Genomic DNA, 26,379 nt, shown 5'->3' on the forward strand with positions numbered 1-26,379 from the left:
GTCTTTGACCTTTTTTTCCCCTCTGCCCCATCTCTGCAGGTGGCATGCAGACTTACATGATGCCAGTCTACTTTTTTGGGGCCCTGTTAGAGGCCCCCCTCACCTCTCGCCTGCAGCACAGCAGTGAGAGCTCCTGTTTCTTTTCTCTTCATTTTTTCCTGCAAATCTCCTTACACTGAATGAGACCTCAGAGCAGAATGCCGTCCTTCCTCTCCCCCAAGACATAACCCACAGTAGGCATGTAGCACCCGTAGCAAGGAAACACTTGGATAAACATTTGTTGAAATGAAGTTCAGTTTTCTTAGCAGAGTCACTTGACCTAGCCATACACCTAACACAAATCAGAGAAAATCTGGACTCCTTCAGTCCTAAGTTAAAGGAAAGGTAATGTAAACCATTGGATAGAGAGGCTGTGTTCTTTTTGTCTTTTATCACTGAATAGAAGAGGCTTATGTGTTGTTACTATTTTAACCAACTATAATTTCTTCTCTTTTTTTTTTTTTTTTTTGATTTTCTGAGACAGGGTTTCTCTGTGAATCCTTGGCTGTCCCCTGTAGATCAGGTTTTCCTCAAACTCACAGAGATCCTCCTGCCTCTGCCTCCCAGGATCTCGGATTAGGCATGGGCCATCACCACCCAGCCCAATTATGGTTTCTTATACTTCTATAATATACACGTATATATTTGTGCATGCATCATATATTTATTTATCTAAGAAAGGCTCTTACTATGTAGCTCTGGCTTGCTTCATTATTTCTGAGATAATGCTTAAGAAGCATAAGTTCTCAATGTTACTAGATTGCTGTACAAAGGGTCACATCAGACGAAAGTGTGATGACTGGCCCCTAGTACCAGGAAATGGAAAGATGGCTCTTATTTCTGTCCTAGTTTTTATGGATGTTTAGCTGAAGAGGTTCGCATTGTTCAAGACTTCTTTTGAGATTCAGACTCCATTGTATCTATAGTAATGAAAAGAAAATACAAACATTTCTCTCATGAGTATCCATGACAAGTAGAGTGTTCCACAAGTACTTTTAATTGATTGTTCCTCATTGAGGGTTAATTTGACTATGACTGAAACTTCTGCAGTCTTTTAATAAGTAATAAGTAATAAGTAATCCCTTATTAATTGTCATATAGGAATTGCTGTGTTCATGTTTTAACTAAAGCAGTAATGGCGTGTGAGTGCCTGGTAGTTATCATGAGTTGTGTTGAGCATGTTTTATACACTGGCTTATTTGTTCACTGTTAGTAGAAATTTCCCATTTAGTTCACATCTTTCTATTTGGGTTGACACGCAGTCATTTCTGCACCTCCTGAGTGGGAGGAATGGTAAGGATGGAGACACTCATTTTGACTCCCTCCTCACTGTTTCTGAAACCTTAATCTGATCACAACTCAGGGCCAGGATGTGCTTACATCTCTCAAAGCCTTGTCTATTAATGCTATGAACATCTTATGGATGTGTGATTTAAAGGTCGTTTAATAATCTTAACCTTTCATATTATGAAACATACATAAAATACTACATACAAACAAGTCAAGAATTTAAGTGTCTTCAGCTTCCAGAATCCACCCACATGTCTCCTCCTTGCTCAGAAAACCTCTCTTCCAGCCCCAACTCTATCATTTGTAATAATAATTTCTTAGTGTTTTTTGGAGGTGTTGTGGGATGAAACAAGGGTTTCACATTCACCAGACAAGCATTTGACTGTAGAGCCCCACTCCAGCTCTTAATGTGTTTTTAATCATTTGGTTACCTGTTTATAAATTCACAGATTAAATACTTCATATCAATTTTTCATATTTTATATAAGATGAAATTATATTGTATATATTCCTTGGTAACTTGTTTAATGTATTGTTTGTGACAGCTTCCTATGATCTCAGAGTTGTCACTTCCGCTGTGGGAATAGACTCATTTATTTGCCTGAGTCCTTGCTGATGGATGGTGGGTGGAGGCCCAAGATTTGCTATGTAAAAGGGGTAGCATGTTGTGTTCATCTTCAGCTGTGTTGAGTAATACCACACAAGTTTCTGGACTTGCAGCTGTCACCCCAGTATTTTCAGAGTATGCCCACCTCACAACATATTTCGTGAATATTTTGTCTTCTTAGTTTTGCATGTTTTGCCAGTTTGTGTAGGCTGTGCACAAGTATTAACCTCTCAAATTGCTTCTGACCACAGCTTGTCTGATCCCAGTGAAACAGTCCCCTATTAAGAAGAAAATAATCGTCATCTTAGAAAACTTGGAAAAATCTTCATTATCCGAGTTACTGGGGGACTTTTTGGCACCTTTGGAAAATCGAAGCACTGAAAGCCCGTGTATTTTCCAAAAAGGTAAAGGGTGGAGAGAGCACATTAACAAGCCAGCTGTGGTGTTGTCACCAGGAGTTGGGGCCAGGCTTTGTTTCGAGGTTCTTAGCCTGTTATTCAGGAATGGAACAAAAGCCCACATGGCTCACAGAGTTTCAAGGAAACTTTACTCAAGAGCAGTAGTACAGATTAGAAAAGATGCATTTTCAAGATTTCTGGTGGGCCCCATGAGTGAAGCTCTGGGGTCCTGATTCTTGTTTGAGATTTATTTTGACAAAGTCCAAGGGAAGTATGACCTTGGTTGCTAAGAGAGGGGTAGCATGGGTAGTTCTCTACTTTGATGAAAAGTTTTGGATTGTATAAGTCTTTTCTCATTTTGCAGGCCCCTTCCCAATGCATCTGATTTTTTGTTTGTTTTTATTTTTTAAGGCAGGGTTTCTCTGCATAGCAATCCTGGTTATCCTGGAACTCACTTTGTAGACCAAGCTGGCCTCAAACCCACTGGGATCTGCCAGCGTCTGCCTCCTAAAGGTCTGATTTTACTACAGGTCCAGTTATGCATAGGTACAAGAAAGGATATAGGGGACTTTTCCTCAAAGTTCCCCTGACACTTTTTTCCATACTGTGCAAATGCTCAAAATTCAGTCTAGGCTGAATCTGGCATTGCTCATAGTTCTCAGGTTGTATTCCAGGATGTTTTTGGGTAGAAAAAGAGCCTTCCAAAGGGTGTTGCTAGGGAGACTAAGTTATTTCCATTGTTTAAAGCAGGTATACAGCTCAGGGCAGGTGCAGGTTCTAGTTTGCTAGGCCCATTGCTTAGAGAGAAGTGTGTGTCTAACCCAAGCCAAAGGGAGTCCCAAGGTGCTAAGTTATTCCTTATGCATACATGTCCTGGTATGCCTCTAATCTTGCTGTCCTCAAAGCACAAGTTAAATACCTCATGCTGTTGATTTGCATTTGCACCAAACATACATAGCTGAGGTTGAATTATCACTTGGTTTGTTTTAGGAAATGGAATGTCCGAATGCTATTACTTCCACGAGAACTGCTTTCTGGTGGGAACCATTGCCAAGGCATGCCTCCAGGGTTCTGACCTGCTGGTGCAGCAGCACTTCCGCTGGGTTCAGCTGCGGTGGGATTGCGAGCCCATTCAAGGGCTGCTGCAGAGATTCTTGCGAAGGAAAGTCGTGAACAAGGTAACAAGCGGAAACTGCCGCCCGCCAAGGTGGGAGGGGCTTGAGTTCCACTAACCATGTGACACTGGGCTAGAATAATCTGTGAGCATCCCAGGGATGAATAAGAGTGATGGATGTGGACCTCTCTCAACAGCTTCTGCACGGAAGGACGGACAAGAAGGTGGGGATGGGTTTTACAGTTTCATTATTGGAGAGTGCATATAGAAGCTGTAATTGTTTTTCGATAATATTATAAACAAGAAAAGGTTAGCAGGTTCTACTGGTGTTATCAGTGGTTCTCAAGGAGTCCCTCCAAGCTCTAAAAGTTGTAAAAAGTTGGATTTGAAATGTAGTCACTGTTGTTAAGGAAGACTCACTAATGTCTTAGAGCCTGAGGATACCGCCCTACTGCTTATGCCATTTTTAATAGACACCTTTTACACTATGAAGGGAAATGGTTTAGTGTGCTCGTTTAAAGAATAACAGTATTTATTTTATAGTCTCTCATATAGAAGACTATTTCTGTGTTGACCAAATGTAAGAAATTATTATTTAATAGTCTGGGATTGGACTGATATCTGGGCATCAGAGTAGATTTAATATAACAGAACTTTGGTAAAGTTGTCTCAGTCCTGTGCACAGGCAGCATTTAGAGAACAGCATTATTTTAACAATACCATATTCCAAGCCACTGATAACCAAACAGCTCTCCTTACACAGGTGGACATCTGACTGTCCCTTCATGACTACAGAAAATACCTGACACCACACCCTTACTTCAAGGCATGTAGAGGAAGAAACTAGGGGATAGTAACATGTAGTGCCAACCTCTTATTACCATGGAGGAACAAAAAAAGAAAAACATTTTTTCTAGAGACTTGTAGTATCATAAGAAGTTTCTCCTTAATATTCCAGTGAGGATAACTGTCTACCCCATAGTGCTAGACCATAACTAGAGCACCTGTACAAGACCAAGACTCTCTGTCGAGTATGTAGCACAATTCGGTCTGTCTGTGGATGTATGAGTTACTGTGTGGAGCGAGCAGATGAGAAGAGCAATGTGGGTAAGAATTGCCTTTCGTTATTCAGTAGATAAAGTCTGACACCAGGGATTTGAATTAGCATCTGAAAATCTTATTTAGAGAAATCTACTGCCCAGTCGTAAATATATTCTCTTAGCCAAAGCAAAGTATGATGTGACCTCAGTAACAGGAAAGAAAAGTGGGGTGAAAAAAATGGCAATCAGAAGTTTTTCAAGTTACTAATACTTCTATTAATTTTAACTCTCCTAATAATCGCATGCCATATTAATTAAGACAACGAATTTGGTTAATATTTACGATCAATAACCATTAAAGGTAGTTTTAGTAAGTGTTTAAGTCTGTAGACTTGACATGCCCCCTGGCAGCTCTCTGGTAAACGTGGCAGCAAAGGAGCTCTTGTTGCTCTGGTCCATAGCATTTGAGAGTGGGATGTGGCCACAGAGGAGGCAGAGAGCAGCACATTGATGCCTCTCATCTCCCAGGAACTGCTTCCAAAGCTAATCAAACAGCGTCCCTGGAGTGAGCACACAATGGGAACAAGTGATCACTACAAAACATCGGAAATCTTGTAGCACAGAAAGCTGAACTCTTACAGCATTTAGAGGTGCGCTCTCGTGCTTGGTAATAATTTCTTCTCACGAGTCTTTCAGAGATGCTGTGAAATATATCTTTCAAGATGCCAAACTTCTTACTAATATTTAAATAAGAATAATTATATTTAGCGAGAAATTAACATTTAGCTTTCATTATAACACTCTTATGAGGATTCTTGCTAGAAGAATATCAGAGCAAGTGAGAGGTTTTTTTTGTGTCTTTTGAGGAGAATGGAAATCATAAAGGAAACGAAGCTACAGGTAACACAGAGCAGAAGGGCTGCTAACCCTGACATGCTCTTTGTGTTTTCCTTGACCAAATCAGCCCCTTCATGTAGCCCATACAAACGTGTACCAATGTTTGCACTCATCCTTTTGTAAATAATATTTATTTGTTCTTTTTTTGTTCTTAAAAATTATACATTTACGCAATGTATTTGGATCTTATTCATCCACCACTCCCTCTAATATCTCCCACCGTGCCACCCTTCCCAACTTCAAGTCCTCCCTTTTATTGTTAATAATACAGTTAGGGCTGCACGTATGTTCTTGGGGGAGAGGGCCATCCACTTGGGCAGGGACAATTACCAGTAGCCACCTCCCCAAAGCATAGCAACATTCCTTCAACTGCCCTAAGAAGGGCCTTACCAAGTCACCACCCTCACCATCACCAGGTGATGCAACTATGGTGGGTAGTTTTTATTCAAGAGAGATTTTTAAATATATCACTTGATATATTTTAAGTGTAAATATCAAGTGATATATTTAAAAACATACTCAGTGCATGGGAGCTCCACCTACCCAGATGGCTTTGGGTCGAAGTGCCCAAACTCTGTCTTTCTGTGTATAAAGGTGTAAAGATTTCCCAGTGGTTTTAAGTGATGTTTTATAACTTAAATTTTCTTAAATAATTTAGCTGGCCTTTAAAACTTTAAGAACTCATGCTACCTTGAAAATTAGTCTTCCTAAATACTCAATTAAGTCTTTTTTTAAAAAGCAGAAAATTAAGATCACAAATCCTATGATTCAAACATTTTCCCAATTCTTGTACACACAAACACACACAAAGTTCTATTTTGGCCACACACCAAAAGCTCAAGTTGCTACTGTGAAGTGGCAGCCTGCATTTCAGCCAGAGAGCTTGATGCAGGTCTATGATCTGAACTCAAATTTTTCTTGATAAAGCGGGAACCAGGAGAGCCCCTTCAGCTGTCACTTGTCTGCGTAGTTTGTCTGAGTGCATGCATGTGAAGCGAGCTTACCTGACTCTCATATTGGATCTGGGTGTATAACCCTGACTCTTGGCACTTCACCTTGAACTCAGGCCAGCAGATGAAGATGTCACACTTGCTGAAAGGCAGGGCTATGAATCTGATGAGCACAACCATGTTAGACTCTGGGCTCGGTTCTGATTTTCTGTGGCCGGTGGGCACAGCACTAAGATAATCCATCACAGCAAACGTGGGTGTGGAAACCTAGGCGGGGGCCAGCATGGAAAGTAGGGCAGGAGGAAGTCCTCTCTCTGGTCACATGGAAGGCTTTCGGAATGTGCTAATCTGTGCTCTAACCAAGGAAGCCAGAGCTGAGACTAGGGAGGTAGGGGTTCCGGCAGAGGAACAGCAGTTGCTTGAACTTGAACACAAGGACGAACTGAAGTGATGGGGCTTTGAAGCACAGTATAACAGAGGAGAGTTTCTTTGGTGACATACTGGGTAGATGCATACAGTCTGCCAGCTTGAATTAACAAGTGGTCATTGTGGAAGAGCATCACTTTTTCACCCATTTGTGGGCGAGTACACGTGGAAGCCAGAGATCTAATTTGCTACTCTTCTATGGGTGGTGTTCATTTTTTGAGACAGACCTAGAGCCCTTAGTGACCTGAGCCCTCCCAGTAGGTTCAGCTGGCTGGACAGCAAGCTCCAGTACTGGGATTATAAGCACACACTACCACACTTGGCCTTTTTATGTGGATCTGGGGATTGACTGAGGTTTTCACACTTTCATGGCAAGCACTTTACTGGTATCACCCAGGCCCTTCATGCATCTTGCTATTTGGGAATATCAGTAATCATTCTCCCACTTCTCTGTTCCACAGAGTATTATTTCAGCATCTCCTAGCTAACAATACATGATTTTGAATAACGCTATACATGAAGCTTGAATCTGTACTTAAAGATTGCAGTCAGAAAGGGGTCTTGGGTTAATGAGCCTGTCCCTGATAATTTATTTAACCGATGGTAAAGCACAGAAGGAAGGTGTTTGCAGTGTGCTGTGTGGCTAGCTATCCTCCCTCACACCTCCCAGTCCTTGGAACTCAGGGCTGACTCCCCATTAGCCCAGGTCACACCTTTTCTTTTGTTCTGCTCTGATGTTCCCAGCCATACAAGGTACACTGAGGTGTGGCTCAGTGGGAAAGTGTGTAGTTTGTGTGTAGAGGCTTGGGTTCCCAGCACCAAAAGCTATGAAACCTGACTTTATAATGCTTTATTTTCCTTAGAGGTGGCAATTAGTGCTTATAAACAGAAGGTATACCATATTGTGACATCTAAGTTCCTAAGCATCCCTACTAAGTTGTATTTATGCTAAATGAATATGCATTAAGGAAATAAAATATATAGTAACTGTAAGACCAATTTATCAGAAAGACCCCTGAAGGAGACACCAGACTTTAGTGTACTATCAAGTGATAATCTGTTCCCATAACAGCCATTTTGCAAAGTGAAACATTTTCTATAAGTAACAATTATACTTGGAGAGAGAGGTGCACACCTGTTTCCTCTGCTCTTAGGAGTAGGCAAATTCCATTCTCCTTTTGGAAATTATGCTTCTTGATGAGGATCTATGACCGTGGGATCTTGGGAAGCAGGTCATTGAAAAGACATTAGCACAAACAAACAAATAAACACTCATTCTCCCTGTGTGAATGATGGAGGAGTATGTTTCCATAGAGACTCTGCCCTTCTCCCCCTTGCTGGCATGTGGTCCTGAGGAGGCTGCTAAGGGACCCCTCCACTTGCTAGCTGCTGGTCCCCTTCCTCCTCCCACACAACTAAGTCTGGTCCCTTATTGCTTTCTCATGGTTGAACATAGGGAGCATAGCTTGAGCAGAGGTCAGCTTCAATGCTAAACTCTAGGAGGAAAAAGGGCCTTCTATACCTTTGTGATTATCAGTAACATTAAAAATATTTTATGTGACACCAGGCACTGGTGGCACATGCCTTTGATCCCAGCACTCTGGAGGCAGAGGCAGGCAGATCTCTGAGTGTGTGTGTGTGTGTGTGTGTGTGTGTGTGTGTGTGTGTGTGTGTGTTTTAGCTGCATATATGCAGTGCCTGAGGAGCCCCAAAGAGGGATCCCCTGAGACTGGAATTACAGAGTTGTGAGTTGGCCATGTGGGTGCCAGGAATGAAACCCAGGTCTTCTGTGAGAGCAGTCAGTGCTGATAACCATTGAGTCATCTCTCCAGCTCAACATCTTTTAAGTGTGATATACCCTTTTAATATTAAATATTACTAAATATTGTGTCCTGATACCATTTTTCTCTTTATTAGGAATAGATGTGTATAGTTAATATATACTTGAAAATTGCTAAGACTAAGATCATAAATGTATTCACCACTAAAAGTATTTCATGTATATGAGATGGTGGATATATTAAACAATGTGAACAATGTATACATGTTCAAAACATCACATTATACCATAAGTAGAATTATTTTTCAATTATATCTTAACATAAATCATAAATAAGCTTGGCATTGCCACCTCTTAACTTTGTAACTTGGGTAAGAGCTCTTCATGTCTTATTCTCCTGATATTTAAAATGGGACAAAATACCCAGCTAAGGCTTGTGGTGTAAATCATGTAAACAGTTATGACACTGACATGTGAATACATCTAGGGTGAACATGTTACTTACATAATGGACAATGTTTGCTTTTGTAACTTCCATCTACCCCAAGTAAAGGCAAAGGCAGACTCAGCTAAATTTGGATTCCATAGTTTATATTTTAATTTTGAACTTTAAATTCAAAATAAAAGCATTGTTTTTCTAAGCCACAGTTCTGTGTTCTACCCGTCTCTAGTTCAGAGGTCAGCCACCCTCACCTTGTGATCCTGTGTGTAAGATCGTGGACTGGGCTCTGTCTGTTTGGAGGCAGCTCAACTCCTGCCTGTCCCGCTTGGGGACACCAGAAGCACTTCTTGGACCAAAGTATTTCCTGTCTTGTCCAGTAGTCCCAGGACATGCCCAAGCAACAGTAAAGTAAGTGCCAATTTTTATTTACATACTATGCTTGTTAACTTTAATTGTCAACTTGACACAGCCTAGGGGCATGTGAGGAAACTCATGATTGAAGAATTGCCTAGATTAGATGGGCCTGTGGGCATGTTTGTGGGGGATTATCTTGATTATTAACCATTGCAGGAGGACCCAACCCACTATGGGTGTTACCATCTCTAGGAAGGTGATTTTGACCAGTATAAGAAAACTAAGAGGGGGTAGAGAGACAGTTTGATTCCCAGCACCCACATGGCAGCTCACAGCTATCAGTAACTCTGAATTCCCAGGGACCCAACGCCTGCTCTCCACGGGCATGACACACACATGGTACACAGAGATATGCAAGAAGAACCCCCACATACATAAAAATAAAATTTAAGAAAGTTGGCTAAGCAGGAGACAGTGGGCAAGCCAGCAAGCAAGCAGCATTTCTCTGTAGTTCCTACTTCAGTTTCCTCTCCTGACTTCACTTAATGTTGTGACCTAGAAGTTCAAGTAAACCCTAGTGATGAATACAAATGGAATCAGAGATAGGTTACTAACTGATAATTTATTAGGGGATATACTCACACAAGGGAACCAGTGACCAGGTTGGACCCCAAGCAGCTCGGACTCAGAATGCTTCCCAGTACCGGTTTGCTCTTATACACCCTGCCATGTACCTGTAATCAGGGTCTCTCCCTACAAAACCCTTTCCTCCCCTAGGTTTCTTTGGTCTTGGTGTTTATCTTAGTAATGGGGAAAAGTAGGACATGTGGCAAATTTAGCTGGCTCGAGACAGAGACTATTGACAAAACTGCTTCTGCTGTCTCCTGTCATTAGCACAGAGTGAAGTTCTGTACTCCCATCACAGAGTGACTGCAGCTTGTCTGTTATACATTTTTTTTGCTAAGATAATAGCAGCTATTCTCTGTGAGTATGTGCTGATCCACAACACACACCTTACTGAAGACATGTATAGCTTGCTATTTAGCCTTCTGGTGAGGTCTCACATACGAAACATCAAATATTTTAAGCATACCCTCCTATCAAGCAAGCAAGACCAACATTTTGTTTTGTTTTTTTAAAGAATTCTTTATTTAGTAGGGTGTTCTGTCTGCATGTGTCCCTCCAGGCCAGAAAAGGGCACCAGACTTCATTACAGATGGTTTGTGAGCCACCATGGAAAGTGTAAGATACAAATAAAATATCTGTTGGGCAGTCATGGCACATGCCTTTAATCCCAGTACTTGGGAAGCAGAGGCAGGTGGATCTCTAAATTTCAGGCCAGCCTTGTCTACCTCAGAGGAAGTCCTAAGACAGCGAGGTCTACATGGACAAACCCTGTTATAGGAAAAACCACCAATGTAATGAGTTAGTTGGGGGAAAGGAGGGAGATATTAAAATAGACACAGTATTATCTTGATTAAACTGAATTCTATATGTTTTATTATGTGTTGACATCCAGAGCATCCGGATTCTTAGCAACCAATTTGGCCGTGTGGAGTGTAGTCTTTGCACACGAACTGTCTAGACATGGCGATCTCACTCTTTAGCAATCTGACACTATGTCAGCTCACTGTGGTTAGGATATTGGGTGAGAGAGACGTTGTCACCCACAGCCAGTATGCAGAGTGGGCTATATAACTACAGATTTCCCTCCAGTCCTCTGAGTGTCATGTAGTGACTAAGGCCATGCTGTGTTTGCTTCATAGCTCTGAACATTCCTCTTCTAAAGAGAAATGCTGGACAATGTGTCCACTCTTTTTCCTGGAAAGAAAACATTACAATCTCTCCTGCTCTTGCCTTCTGCTCAGAAAGAGACATTATCTAGATTTTTCAAGTCATGGGGGACAGTATGGAACAAAAGATGATATGAGATGTGCAGAAAGGCCTAAAATGATTGCCAGCCTTCCTGTTTTCAAACCTATCTTTATCCATTCAGCACTCTTACTATAATTTGGAATTATAGAATTGTAAAGGCAGGGTGTTGTTTAGGTAGGGTGTTTGCCTGGCATATTCAAGGCTCAGAGTCTGGGAAGGGAATGCTTGCCTAGAAAACCAAGGGTTTGTCTGTATTCTCTGTTGTTGCGTTAGTTTTCTTGAATTATCTGTAACTAAGCACTAACAGATTCTTACAATAAGCCAGAGTTTCGATAGCTTTTAAGAATATCTGAAATTTTATGCCAATACCTGATAACTTTGAAAATATTTCTAGTCTTAGAGACATTGTTTTGTTTCTACATACTAAAAATTATATTTACTGCTTTTTGTTCCTTTTGATACTAGATATCAAACTAGATATTCATACATTCTAGGCATGTTTTCCAGCACTTTTAACTTTTAATGCTGCAAAAACATGGACATTTGTTACTAGCACTGATTGCTCCAAATCCAGCCACAGTCTCCATAGTTTATAGCTAAAATATAAGAGGTGTACCTGAAGCTACAGCTGAATGGCCAAGTTCTCTGCAGGGCTGAGCCATGTATATGTACATGGGTAGTGAGGAGGCCCTATTTTGGGGCAGACATTTAATTTGTCAGCGATATATCCCAACGCACATATTAGAATATGTTTGTCTTATTAATGAAATGTGTTAAACAAATGGAAGACATTGAGACATGGTTTAATAGAACTATGACTTTTGGATACTTGCCTTCATTTTTACATCTTTATCATGCATCCATTAATTCTGTAGATACTATTGATTCTAGGCTAAGGCAGGCATTTAAATAATGAGTTTCATTTGAAATATATTGTTCTTGAGACAAATTCGAACTGTTATGGTATTAGATAATCTATTTTGTATTGGGTAATTTTATTTATTATACAACTAGCCCCCCCCAAAGGTAGCCAACCAACAAAAACATGCCAGGTAATTTTGCTCAAGTGTTTTTGTGAACTTGCATATAGTTCATAAAAGACTTCTTCCTCTCTTGCAAGGTGGATGTCTAAGCTTTGGAATGCCGTCATTGCTCCCAGAGTTCAAGAAGCAATATTGTCAAGAGCCTCTATGAACAGACAGCCTGGTGTTGGGCAGACAGCTTCTAAGAAGCACCCTAGCCAAGGACAGCAGGCTGTGGTGAAGGCTGCTCTCAGCATCCTGCTCAATAAAGCTGTTCTGCATGGCTGTCCCCTTCCCAGGGCAGGTATGTAGGGCTGTGCAAGAGAGGAACTTTAAATTCTCTCTGTTGCTGTGTGGAATTTGGTTTTATGGAGTATTCTTTTGTCTCCTTGTAACTAGGGAAATGAATGTACTGCTCATAGCATTGTACCAGAGCTCTTTCTGTTTTTAATTACTAGCACGTATTTGAATTCTAGACCTCCCAAGTACAGTTAGTGCTGGTCCAGACAACTCCAGTGTGGTTACTGTTCCCAAGCCTATGATTTAAGAATAGGTCAGGTATTTCAGGTTACATTATGAAACAGTGCTATCTTTCCTTCTTCTTAGAAAACAAAACAAAACTGTGGTTTGTGTTGTTTCAGAGCTAGACCAGCATATAGCAGACTTCAAAGGGGGAAGTTTCCCTTTGTCCATAGTTTCAAATTACAGCAAGAAGAAAGGAGACAGTGGTGCCTGGAGAAAGGTGAACACCAGTCCTCGAAAGAAGCCTGGCCACTTTTCCTCACCCACGTGGAACAAGCCAGACCGGAAGCAAGAAGGTAAGGGGTGGGAGGCATGCAGGACCCAGTTTCTGAATGCAAGTGGGCTTTCATTCTTAAAACTGAATTCTGCCAAAGCCCCGAGTTGTCCAGTTAACTTTCAGGGAATGTACTATGGAATGGTTTTCCAAGCATAACTGGGAGCCTTCTATCTGAAAAATACCACATTCCTACTAGAAATAGAAAATTCATCTTCAATTTGCTAATTGACATTTCAAAAGTTAACTTGTTTTCTTGATCCCCATAATTAAATTTATCAGCTTTACTATATTTGGTTCACTTTGCATATATGTCATTCCTCAGTGATCTTCCCATAAAAGAATACATGTATAGGTGTATTTGCTGTCAATGCAAGGCGTTTATGAGTGAATCAGCTTTAGTATTGTTTTCCTGCATGGCAGTGTGTACAGGGTCACGTGAAATTTTAGGTACTAGATATGGCACAGGAAAAACAGCCAGAAATTCCTCACAGACTTTAAAAGAAATGAATAGCTTGAAGTAAATAATTTCCTGAACCTTATGTTCACCATATGCTGTAGTGTTGACAACCAGAATCAACACAAGAAATAAGGAAGCAACACTATGGAAATAAGTGATTCAGAAAACTCAGCTCTGCTGTTAAGATATTAATTAAACCACACATAGAGTATATGTCTTCAATTCCAATGCTGTGGGTCAGAGCCCAGCAGCTCTGTGACTCTGAGTCCAACCTGGTCTACATAGTGAGCTCCAGGCCAGCCAGCTGCATAGTAAGACCCTGTCTCCAAAATTTTTTAATTTATTAAAAATGTCAATCATATAATTTTGTTGATTTAGAATGGTTTGTGGTATCAAATATATACTTCAAAACATGAACATTTTGTGAAAGATTAATAAACAGTACTTTAGCATTGTATTTACACTGATTTCAGGACAGAAGTATCTAAACACCAATTTTGCAAAGCACCTAAGTACTTCAGCTATTTTATTCTTATAACAATGATTTTCCTCAAATAATTACATTGGATAATTACAGTGCTTGAGTTGATTTTGATTTTTGATACACATGGTGCCTGGTGGGCGAGATCTCGCCTACTGTGTGCAAGTGGCCCAGGACTGAAAGATAAAAGAACCTCCCAGATTACTCTGGAAGTTCATAAGATGTGATAAAGACCGCCCATTTTTCTCTAGACCTAGCAAGAAGACCAGTGATATTAGATCACAGGCTTCCATTCAGTGCCCACCATGGCACTTACGCAGTGGCCAGGGCAATGCCACCATTCAGAAAATAAGAAGAGTGAAGAACTACTGCAGTGACCTACTTTTAATGAAACTATTTTCAATTTAGTTTGCTTTTCAAAATTGTTTTCCTTGCTACTGTGCCATTCAAACCCGGGTTCAGAGTATGCTAGACAAGCACTATATCACTAAGTTACAACCCAGCCTAAAACCATTTTTTTATAGGAAATTTGGGCCAGCAACAGTCACACAATTTTAAATTTCACTCAGAAATTGCTAAGCACTTTAGTGTTTATAAAAGTTGGAGGAAAGGGCTTAGTGGTGTTTCTCAGACATTTCTAGTGGGACAGACCTCACATCGTGGCCAGTATGTACCCAATGTACACCTGATACAGAACATACCATCTGATGTTTTCTGGTTTCTTGAACGGACCATGACTTACAAATTGGAACATGTTTGTTTGAGTACCATGGCTCTTTGTGTGCTAGTCCTAACTTCTGAATGATGCATAGTTACTAGTATATTACTGATGTCGCATGCAATAGGACATGGCAACACATCAAAATCTGGATATGGTTATAGATTAGTATCATGAAATGGAAGGCACTGAGCTCCTCTTTTGGTACTTTGGAAGCACAAACCAAAATAAATCAATAGGCTAACTACTGAGTAGAAGATAAAAACAAATGTCAAGTTTCCTAACCTGAGACTCAGGTTGTTTTAATTTCATTGACCTCAGCATAAGCTTCCATAAGGAAATCAGTTATTCCCCAGCCTCACAAACACTTCTGTATCGGAAACTACACCAGAGTCACTGTCCTGAGAATATTCCCACTCAAAGTGAATGCTAATCCATACTCCGTGCAGTAGAGTCTAGAACCTCTTCATTTTTTTTTTTAAACACTAAGTTCTGGATGCACAGGGATAATGATCCAGTGTATTGAAAATGGCTGTTTTTCACAGGTCTGAGAAATAAGACTATACCACATTTGAACTGTAGCAGGAACACCTCTCTGTCAAAGCAACAGTAAGTTCCCTTTCATCAAAGAAAACTTGAGTTTAATAATTAACTTTAATTATTTTAAAGTATTGCATATACTTCTAACATTATATTGTACAGCTGTTATGCCATTAGTGTGATTTTGGAGTGATATTATTAACTGAAGACAATGCATTAATAAAACCTTTCAATGAAATTCTGCATTAAGCTCCATAAGCTTAATATAAAGCTAGAGAAAAAGGTTTCACTTCTAAAAATCAAACTTAATCATTTATCAACTCTATAGGCAAGTCTTACATTTGTGAAGATTTAGACAATCTGTGGATGACTTTTTAATGCTAGATTTATACAAACAGTATGACCTATATACCTGTAGATACTGTATTTCTAGTGATCATTTCACTATATTGCCTTTATGGTATTGTTGATTATTTCAGCTACACATATTTTGAGCTATAAAGAATTAGTTAGGATTGGTTTAAGGATATAAAACTGCAGTTGGACAAGAGGCATAGACTCTATGATGTCCTGAGGTCTACTGAGAGCATGATAAATATGGTTGATAACAATATGCTATATTTTAAAAGTTGTGAGATAGTATACTTTAAGTGTTCTCAAAACAAAAATGATGAATATGTGTGATATAACATGTTAATTGGTTTAATTTAGCCATGCCATTATGAACATACTGTATTGTGTATCATAATTGTACACGACTTTATTTATGAGCTAAATAAATGAATGAAAGAAAAAAGAATTAGTTAGTCGTGGGATAGAAATATTTGGATAGTTTGCAAATAAATTACATCATGTGCCCTGTCGATACCTCCCTACAGAAAAGAAGTAGAGAAACTGCATCTTTACGTCTTTCCACCAAGACCACACATACCAAAGCTTGTGTAATTTGCCCTGTAGCTCTAAGAAGGAGATCTAACGATTCCTTTTCAAAGAGAACTCAAGGCCTAAACTTCTAGGGGGGATATAATCTGGCTGGCCTTGGCTCTCTTGCTAGTGCAGGGCAGATTCAAGTTTGAAGTGAATTTTTATGCCAGTGTCTTACACTGACGTGTGTGCCAAACCCCCCAAACAGAATCCTGCTTTTTGAAAACCTTTTATAAGTTTTTGAGATTAATACATCATTTCTCTCTTCCCTTCCCTATAAACTGGTGTTTCTCAACCTGTTGTTTATGGCCCCTTTGAAGATTGCATATCAGATATTTACATTACGATTCATAACAGTAGCAAAATTACAGTTGTGAAGTAACAAAGAATTTTATGGTTGGGGTCATCACAACATGAGGAACTGTATTAAAGGATCACAGCATTAGGAAGGTTGAGAGTCAATGCTGTAAACCTTCCCATATACCCCTTTACCAATCTCCTTCAAATTTATGGCCTCTCTCTTTAAAATATTCCTAAATAAAACCTGCTCAGTCTGTATAATGTTACTCATATGTATGTTTTCAGGGGTGATATTGGTATTGGATAACCAATTGGTGCTTTCTTCCCTGGGACATTGTTCCTCCCACTCTCAGCATTTGTCAGGTGCCTGCAGTTCTTACTGTAGGACAGGCTTTTCTCTGTGCACTTTGGCATGTCCGTCATCTTTGTTCGACTCACATTTGGGCAGTCATGTTGGTGAACTTTACAGATACAGCTTCATTTTGGCTGACCTGAAAGAAAATGGAGATTGGAATAGTTTATACTTATGTAGCTCTCTCTTTGTGAAAAACTAATGTTATTCTACTAAGTCACTTGGCTGTAAGTTAACTACATCTTCTCTCTGGGTATGGGGTTATTGTTGCATTAGATGATATTTATGAGATACTTGGAAGGATACTGAAAACTCTTGTCCCTCTCAAAGAAAGTTTAGAAGGTACAGTGTCTAGATTTCCATATTTGGTAGCTGGTTTGTTCTCATTCTGAAAAACTCTCCCCTGGTCTTTGTAATAGGCCCTTAGAGAACAATCTCTCACTGACATTGACTTTGGACCACAGACTCTCTTTGGGTTCAGATGATGAAGCAGATCTTGTCAAAGAACTCCAGAGTATGTGCTCCAGCAAATCTGAGTCTGATATAAGCAAGGTAAGCAGTCCCCGGGGGGCAAGGTCCTTGCCTCTGTCCAGTAGACCCACCTTCTACAACAGAATCTGGAAGCCACATCCTGAAACTCATCCCCTTAATGAAATTTCATGTTGTGTGTCATTGCTGATGTTGGAAATCCATTTTCTCCAAGCCATTGGATAGTAAGGGCTTTGTTGTCCTCCTCTGAAACACCTGGTCTTAAAATTGTATTACGTTAATATATCAGCACAAATCAAACCCACACACACATATATGTGTCATATATTTATTTATAATATATTTATATATATATGACACATATATATTTGAAAAGTCTGTTGATTTGGAGAGGGTTTGTGTTTGATGTGGGGAAAGAAACCCATGGCTTTGCATGCTGGACAAGTGTCCTATCACTGATACACACCCCTGCCCTTACTTTTTGATACAGATTGTCTGTGGCTATGGTAGCTTAGACAACCCTTGAACTCAGTGTCTGTGTCACCATAAGTAGCTTTATAAAATAAAAACCTAAATTTACATTTCTAAGAGATTATTATTGCCAATTTGTACAGAGGCTATTGGGAAGAGACAAGCTTCGTAGCAGATTCGGGTTATAGACAGAGTTACAACAACATTCTTTTCAAATGAGAAAAGGAATGGTCCTGTATAATATGCATTGTCATGGTCTTTAAGCTGTGAAACTTCAGAACCAGATCTAGAAACCAGTTTCCCTGAAATGTCAAGGAAAACATTAATAGCATCAAGTTTAACCTGTTTTGGCTCTCTGGTATCTGCACTGCATTTGATCCTACTTCCTCCATAAACACATTTACTTGGAAGAAAGCAGAAATAGTCACAACGTGCCTAGGATCCAGTGAAAGATTGAGCTATTTAGTTGAACAGTTAAACTCTCTAGGGAAAAGTAGAAGCCACTGCCCTTCTTGACCTTGCTGGAAATGAACTGAAATTCTTATCTGCTGGAAAAAAAATGAGGTAAAGATTCAAATACTAAATTTTTCTTCTTTTTTTTTTTTAAAAAAAAACTTGCCAAGTGACTATTTTTTCTAGAAAGTTCTTCTCTTCATGTAAGAGGTGTTTTTAATAGATTCTTTGTCCTGCTCAAATGACAGACTTTATATTACCGTAGCTGTGCTGCAGGTGAGCTGTGAGGAACAGTGCGAACCTTATGTACTAAGTTGTGTGTTTTGCAGATAGCTGACTCCGGGGATGACTTAAGGAAGTTTGATAGTTCAAGAACCAACCCTGGGTCTTTAGCGCCTGTTGATCTGAGGATGCCAGTACCACAGAAGGTAAAGGTTTTTCTCCCCAACATGAGAGGGAAAAGTGCTTACTGTAAAACTGACTTCTCAACTCAACTCTGGAATTAACATTGAAAGGAGAGATAGGAAGAAGCATACACAAATCATTACAATTTTAAAATGTCCATGTAATGTGCTGACCTAAGTGTTTTTCTTTCCATTTGATATTTCAAAATATTGCTTCTTTTAAGGTCTCACTTTGATTTCTTTTTTTGACACATGGCATAAGATTTCTTGCATTTGGTGAACTTCGAGCTAAATATACCAAGGGCAAAATGATAACCTAAAGATCTTAGGCACTTAAAAATGACTCATTTCCTTTGAGTTCTAGTGAGAAATAGTCATTCAAAATCAAGTCACAAAGGCAAACAGAAGAGCCAAGCTTCACATAGGTTCTGTTAAGCCATGCAAGAGACAGTACAGCTTGGTCTTCTGGGGAATGGGAACAAAGGATTCAGTCCTGCCCATCCATTATGTTGTGAGCATGCATAGGACCTAGAAGCACTTAGTAACATGTGGTTTGTTCAACAAGCCCTGTCTAAAGTGCCATTCCCATTCTGTTCACATCTACTCTCACAATGGCTTACAAAGACCTATGTGTGTGAGGACAGGTGGGGTACAGAGAACAAGATTATAAAGTTTCCGTGACACAACTGTTAGATAACTAATCTTTATTTATCTAGTTATCTGGCAGTCCTTGATGAAAGCTTTTTCTGACTCCATTGTTTGATTAGATTCCAGTTCTAGTTCGTCGTGCCTGTGCTGAAAGGAGTGAAGGAAGCTGAAGCCCCTAATAAAATACATAACATGCTACCAAGAGCAGTTTAGGTGCATGGCACAGTCCTTGTGCCATTACTGGGCACTGGAGTTTGAAAGTATTTTGTTCATAGGTTGTCCTTCTGCCATCTTTAAATCCTCAATTCACTGTCTATGTGTGATGGCTTCTCTGAGCTTTTGGTTGATCCTCCAGAACCATTCCTTAGGATTTCTTGAATGGCATAGAGGAAAGGGCTGTAAAGATCTTGAGAAATAGAATAATGAGCAGTTTCTCCCTAGTATCAAGTCATTTTGTATGAAAATATCATTATCTGATAGTTGGGGTTATAGCTCAATGGTAGAATCCTTTCCTAACACATATAAGTATTTAGGTTCAAAATTCTGCACTGAAAAAAATATTTGCTAGAGAACCCTTATGATTTTATTAGACAATAATGCTGGGCTGTTCACAATAAACCCTTGTCCATAAGACTGTACTGTGAATGATATAAGCCACAGACAGATAGGACAACTTTGTGTTAGCCTTAAGAGACAAAGGTGTTATTTATCCTGCCTGTCCTCTTCAGAACTACATGGTGGTTTAAATGTGCCTTGGCTGTGTGTGTTAGGGTAGCTGCATCGGGTCGCTCTCTCCCCCTGTGTGTGTGGTGTGTGTGTGTGTGTAAGCACTTGGAGGGACTCTCCCTGTCTAGAAGATGCTTTTCTCAGCAGCTGCCAGCAGAGGGCAAAGCACCACAGCTGTCTGGAAGCTGGCAGAGTCCTTCCTGTTCTATCTATCATATTTATAACTCGCCTAGCATTTCTTGGTTCCATGCCCAGTTTCTTCTCTTATCAGGAAATAACTCCCTTGAGAGGTAAGAGGGCTCTGGATTAGCTGAAATTACTTTCTCCTCCATGTCCATAAGGCATACTCCATCAAGAACCTTCTCCTCATGCCCCAGTGTAGCTCCTTTCTGCCCTGACAGTGAGGGACTGTAACTATATCTTAAGCAAAACAGAAAAGCAAGTCATCAACAAAAATGACAAATACAGTAAATATCTTACTCCTACCTAAATGTTGTAAATACAAACAAATCTTTCTAAAGCAAAAGTCCTTGTTGGCATAATGACATCTACTTGACAGTTTGGGCCAATTTTTACTTCCTGAACTCTGCTCTCTAAATATTCTGGGTAACTACACTGAAGTATAGATGGGACCCTGGATTCTCATGGGTAGCCAGGCATAATATCCAGTGATCTGAAATGTAGCTCTCTTGTGTCTTTACTCTCTATGCCCTTTCTTTGTTCCCAGATAGATTTTTAGAGAGGTTAGAATATCTTCATCCAACCTCTCTACATATGAATTGTATTCCCATCCCTGATGTCCTTTCCCCCTTCCTCCTATCCCCTTACTCTGGACACAGTACTGTATATGCTGGAGGCAACACATCTTCCCACCTGTAACATCCAGAGAGATCACCATGTCTTCCAAGTGTGTAGAAAATGCTTAGTGATGAATGAATGGCTTGCTCTAATTTAAATACTTTGCTAGGGCTAAAATATTTAAAACAAGTATAGGAAAATAGAGGTTTTTGTTACAGGGTTAAATGGGGAATTTCAGAGTTTTAGGTCAAGAAGGATTAAACAATTTTTAAGGCTCCTGCTTAAAGATCTGTGGAAGAGATCTTGGCTGGGAGGGTGTTGGTAACATCATCCCTTTACTGTCCATAGGCATGTTTTCTGTTTTGCCTACTTCAACCATGAATTTCTATGACCCACCCTAAGCCTAAGTGAGCCTCCATGTCCTTAGTCCCTCCTCATATTCCAGAAACTGACTCAATGTGAATACCCCAAACACATGTTTAGCAGTTAATGGGAGAATATTTAGTAATTTGTGTAGCCATTCTGCTTGTCTTCATGATGCAAACCAAAGGCCAGACTTAAAAACACACCACATTGTCTCCTTTCCTGTTTTGGGTCTTGGTATTAACTCAGTGCTTTACCAGAGATAAAATGGTGAGATTACAGGCTTCGTTCTATATTATAGCTTGATGCTATCATGGTCCCCTCTTTTTGTTATGCCAGGGAGGGAATCCCAGCCCTACCCTATGCTAGACAGTGGTGTACCACTAAGTAACATAAGTAGTCTACTGTGTTTTAGACCAAATTATCACATAAATCTAGTCCCCAACTTATAATCTTCTTGTCTTCACTGAGTTTAGCATTGACATGGAGATACTCCTCTGTTGTGTCTGTGAGGGTGTTCTAAGAGGATTTAACTGTGTGAAGGCACACATAGGATAACTATCATCCAAAGGACTGAAGATCTGGCCTGAATAAATAAGAGAGAGTGAGCACAGAACCATATTCACCTCTCTCTACAACCTGACTCTGCATCTCTTCAACTCAGAGCCACATTGGACACCACTTATAATGCAAACCACAAAGGTGTGTATGGTTACACACAAACACACACCAATTTATTAAGGGGGGGTGCTACAGGGAAGCAGACTCACAGACACAGGACAAGATATATCCAGTTGCAGAGTCCTTCCGTTTGCCCTAGGAAGCTGAGAAATGACCATATGCCGATTCATACTGCCTGACTGCAGTCTTCACAACCCAAAAGAGTGTCATGGCCCCTCCCCCTCTCTCCTCTTAAGCAGTCATGTCCACAAACCAGAAGCCATGCTCTAAGGCTGGTACCCAATGCTATTGGTGGAATGAGTTCCCACAGAAACCAGGAAACTTACTAGGACAATGATTGAGAGCCCCCATGAAGTTAAGTTGTTGTGTCTTTACTGTGATTTTACAGTCGTGTCTCAGTGCATGATTCTTACCATCCAATACCCAGGCTGAGCTGTATTAGTTCTCTTTTGTATAACTCTGACCAAATCTCCAACCAGAATAATGAAAGGGAGGAAATATTTGTCTCATGGCTTGAGGGGTTTAGTTCAAGGTCACTTAAGCAGAACATCATGGCTGGGGGAGTGTGTGGCTGAGGAGAACTATTCACTTCCTTTGTAAACAGGAAGGAAAGAGTGAGACAGAAGGTTGCCAAAGACAAGAAACTCTAAGGGTGCACCCCTGTTGACCTATTTTTTTGTGGCCTAAACCCTACTTCTTGAAGTTCCCCAAAACAGTACATAACCACGCATTAAACTCATAAACTTATGGGAAGATGCCTCATATTAAAACAATAATATGAATTCTTCTATCTCACAACTTATCAGCACTAACAGTTTTTCAAAGAAAACCAACCATGCTAAGAAGACGGTGGTTGTCTTTCATTTTCTATTGCACTGTTAGCATATTGTTAGCTTCAGGAGAGCACAGACACGTGTGTGTGTGTCATCAGTCCTCTTCCCAGGCCAGTAGTCCTAAAACAACAGAACACAAATGCTTAATGATTCCCTAAAGAGCAAATATGTCTGAAAGAAAGCTCTTTCTTTCCCAGGCCACATACAGCCTAGCCTTCTCTCCCCTGCACACTCATGTGCTTTAGACCTCAGTGCCCCCTCACTGCCTTTCATTCATTAGCAAAGTGTTGAAAGCTCTGACATACCTTTGTCTGGAGCTTTCAACAGTTAGCTGTCTCTGAAGTTCTGGCACAAGTAGATTTCACTTCAGTGACTTAGAGGTGGTTCCGTGGTCAGATGGGGGGGGATCATTAATTATTAGGACTGTGTAACAGATCAAAAATGGAAGGAAAAGGAGATTGGAGATAGACTTAAGAAAGGGCCTTTAATGACATACCTAAGAATTTGGGACTTTAATCAGCCCCCTACACACACAAGACACACATTTTTTTTTCTCCACCAACACTGCCATAATAATTATTTACTGATTTTGCAGGCAACATTGCATTAGGTAGAAGAGAGAAAAGCAGATATATATATATATATATATATATATATATATATATATATATATCTGATTCCTACCTAGTTGAAAGAACAGTATTGATCTGTAATAGGAGACACCTTAGAAAGGATAAATTAAAAATGCAGATTAAAGAGCACGGTTAGTTATGTTGATTTGATGTGTCGAGATGCAGTCCTCAAGCACAACTGAGAGCTAAAAGTGGGAGCTAATTAATTAGTGAAAATGCAACCAGAATGGGCAGTAAGGAGGGATCACCAACTGTGTGAATAGAGAAGGCTCAGCTCAGTGCCACCACTGAGAGCTCAATGCAGAAAAATGATCTTGATGAGTTAAGTGTTTAGCTTTGAATGCACCTTACACATGTAGGGGATGCTTTAAAGCCATGTACCATGCCCCACTCAAGTCGAATTAAATCTGACTCTCAGGAGGTCAGCACCACCCAGCTGATTCCAGCATAGTGGCCAACATGAAGAACCTCTGACTTCAGACTTTCAAGTGTATACCATGGCCAGTTGAACACAAAGTGTTGCTTTCCATTCCAGGTCATAATTTGTTCTGTTAAATTCTAGTTTTAAATCTTTCAGTGGTTGCATTGCTGTGTGGTGGCATTATTACAATGAAAATGATGTCCCCGTCTCAGAGCTTTGCACAATTTAATACAATATGGGTCAAAGGACCTTAAATAAAAGTGGGGAAACATTGGGGTCAAAGGACCTTAAATAAAAGTGGGGAAACATTGGGGAATTTCCAACTTCCTTGTTCTGACTATATAGATACTCTCAGCTATCTAGCTGTCATATTCCTTATGGGGAAATGGGAAATGTTAGCCAGGTGATTACCGTGGCTCAGCAACACTAACAAATTAGAGCAGAATATGACCAGGTGGAGATTTTGACCCACCTGGTCACAGAACTGCTAAGCAGGAGCCTTACTTCAATAGAATGTACACACCAGTAGAGCAGGGTGGTTTTCTTATGTTGTTATGTGACAAACTAGGACAACGTATCATCTACTAAAGGGCTAAATCCTATTTTTTTTAAATATAAAAACATGACTTAGCCAAGATAACATAATACGAAAATCTGCCTCGGAAGTGCTTGGTTGGTGTCTTAGCTTTCTGTTGCTATGACAGATAATTAAGAGAAATTATTGAAAAGGGTGAAAGATATATTTTGGCTCGTGATTTCAGTGTTTATAGTCCAGGGTTAGCTGGCTGTATTGTTTCTGGGCCTGTGGTGAAACATGACACCATGTTAGTCAAGAAGTCGAGGAAGTGACAGAGGCCCTGATATACCTAGAACCTACACGGTAAAAGAAGCAAAGTGACTCCTACAAGTTGCCCTCTGAGCTGCACTCACATGCACATATACATGTAAATAAAAAATTTAAAGATACACTATTATTAAAGACACATGCACACACCCAACTGTCTCCAAGGAGGCTCCACTGACACGTCACACCACTTCCTAATAATCAGTTCACTGGGTTTGCAATTTTATGGAATTAAGTCAGAATGTTTGTGATCCAGTGTCTGGCAGTGATTGGCTCTACCAGCTGGGAACCAAGCCTTCAACACACGGGCCTTTGGAGGGGAAAATAAATTATCCAGCCTATGACAACTGAGCTTGTCCAGTTTGATGTTCTCAGTCCTAAAGTTCTATGCAACTCCTATTGGTATGGACACTTAGATTCACCAGCACTTGCCTTCCTGCTGCCTACATTTAGATAAGATGCAGAGACACTAGGAATCAAGTCCCATGAAAGTCAAGTAGAAAGTCTATACTAGTCAGTTGGTAGCTTGTGCCCACACAGGGAAAAACTGGGAGAGGAATGGGGGACTAACAACTCAAGTGGACAATGCTACTTAAACCTGTTGGTTTCCCCTCTCTTGCAGGAAGCCAGTCCTCTCAGCAGCCATCAAACCACCGAATGCAGCAACAGTAAATCAAAGACTGAGTTGGGTGTCTCAAGAGTTAAATCTTTTCTTCCTGTTCCTAGAAGTAAAGCCACCCAGTGTTCCCAGAACACCAAGAGAAGCAGCAGCAGCAGTAATACAAGGCAACTAGAAATCAATAACAACTCCAAAGAAGAGAATTGGACCTTAGACAAACACAAACAAGTAGAAAAACCTAACCAGTAGGCCTGCCTATAACATGATCACCTTAACTTCTTTTGTATATTTCATGCAGAAACCAAGGATAAGAAGATGTAAATACCTTCCAACAAACAAAAGCATTTTCCTGTAATATAAAGGATGAGTGCGGGACCACTATTCAATTTTTTGTAAAGAATGTATTTATAACCTAACATTTTTCTGTTAATTCTGTAGGACCAGACTTCAATACCGTGAAGTTATAGTAACTTTCCAAGTAGTTTTATAATAGAAACATTGCTTTCATTTTAAAGAAGATGTTCAGGGGTATTAAAACAGAAATGTCTGTGTACTGTATATTGCTATTTGTACATATGTACATATATGTATATTTATAGAAGTTGCATACACATGTACAAGGTTGGCTTAGATAAAATGTACCATTTTGAATGGAGATGGTAATTTTATGTTCACCTGATGGGGAATGACTCAAATGGGGCAATAACAAAACATTTCTAAAGTTATTTTCCATTAAAAGCCATATGACGTATTTTGCCTGTTAAAATTCTAGTTTTACATTTTGGATCTTTTAGTGGTTACATTGCCATCTGGTTGCATCATGTATATATATATTTACGCTTCTGAGTTTGCATTATGACTTGTAAAATATGAAATTATAATGCAATAAAAGTGTTATCTTTCTTACAAAACTTTTGTACCTAAGTGGATATAAAACTTACCTACATAAAGATGTCAATAAATGAATTTGGAGTTAACTTCTTCAATATATTTCTAATAGCACACTGATTAAAAAATACTAATATTTTCTAGAAGTGTGTCTTCTAAAATTAATGGTGAAATTACTTACCCAATTTCCAGTAAAGATACTTTGACATCAAATAAAATTTTGAATTAGTGAAACTATGTTGCTGTATTTTCCTATCTGTAGCTAAACTTGGTTACTTATTTATACAACAGGTTTGTGTTCCAC

General features: G+C 39.8%; 1 protein-coding gene across 1 annotated transcript in view; it reads left to right on the plus strand.

Annotated features, from left to right (window-relative positions):
* Nucleotides 1–26,098, plus strand: part of Cttnbp2 (cortactin binding protein 2) — a 151,770-nt gene extending 125,672 nt beyond the window's left edge. The window contains exons 15-23 of the mRNA XM_027389955.2: nt 2,188–2,340; nt 3,325–3,512; nt 9,213–9,391; nt 12,333–12,538; nt 12,876–13,052; nt 15,235–15,298; nt 17,225–17,357; nt 18,548–18,646; nt 25,191–26,098. Coding sequence (XP_027245756.1) covers nt 2,188–2,340; nt 3,325–3,512; nt 9,213–9,391; nt 12,333–12,538; nt 12,876–13,052; nt 15,235–15,298; nt 17,225–17,357; nt 18,548–18,646; nt 25,191–25,436 — 1,445 coding nt within the window. The 3' untranslated portion in view covers nt 25,437–26,098. The remainder of the gene's footprint in view (nt 1–2,187; nt 2,341–3,324; nt 3,513–9,212; nt 9,392–12,332; nt 12,539–12,875; nt 13,053–15,234; nt 15,299–17,224; nt 17,358–18,547; nt 18,647–25,190) is intronic.
* Nucleotides 26,099–26,379: the final 281 nt, after the last annotated feature.

The sequence above is a fragment of the Cricetulus griseus genome (genome assembly GCF_003668045.3).
Source record: "Cricetulus griseus strain 17A/GY chromosome 1 unlocalized genomic scaffold, alternate assembly CriGri-PICRH-1.0 chr1_0, whole genome shotgun sequence".
NCBI lineage: Eukaryota > Metazoa > Chordata > Mammalia > Rodentia > Cricetidae > Cricetulus > Cricetulus griseus.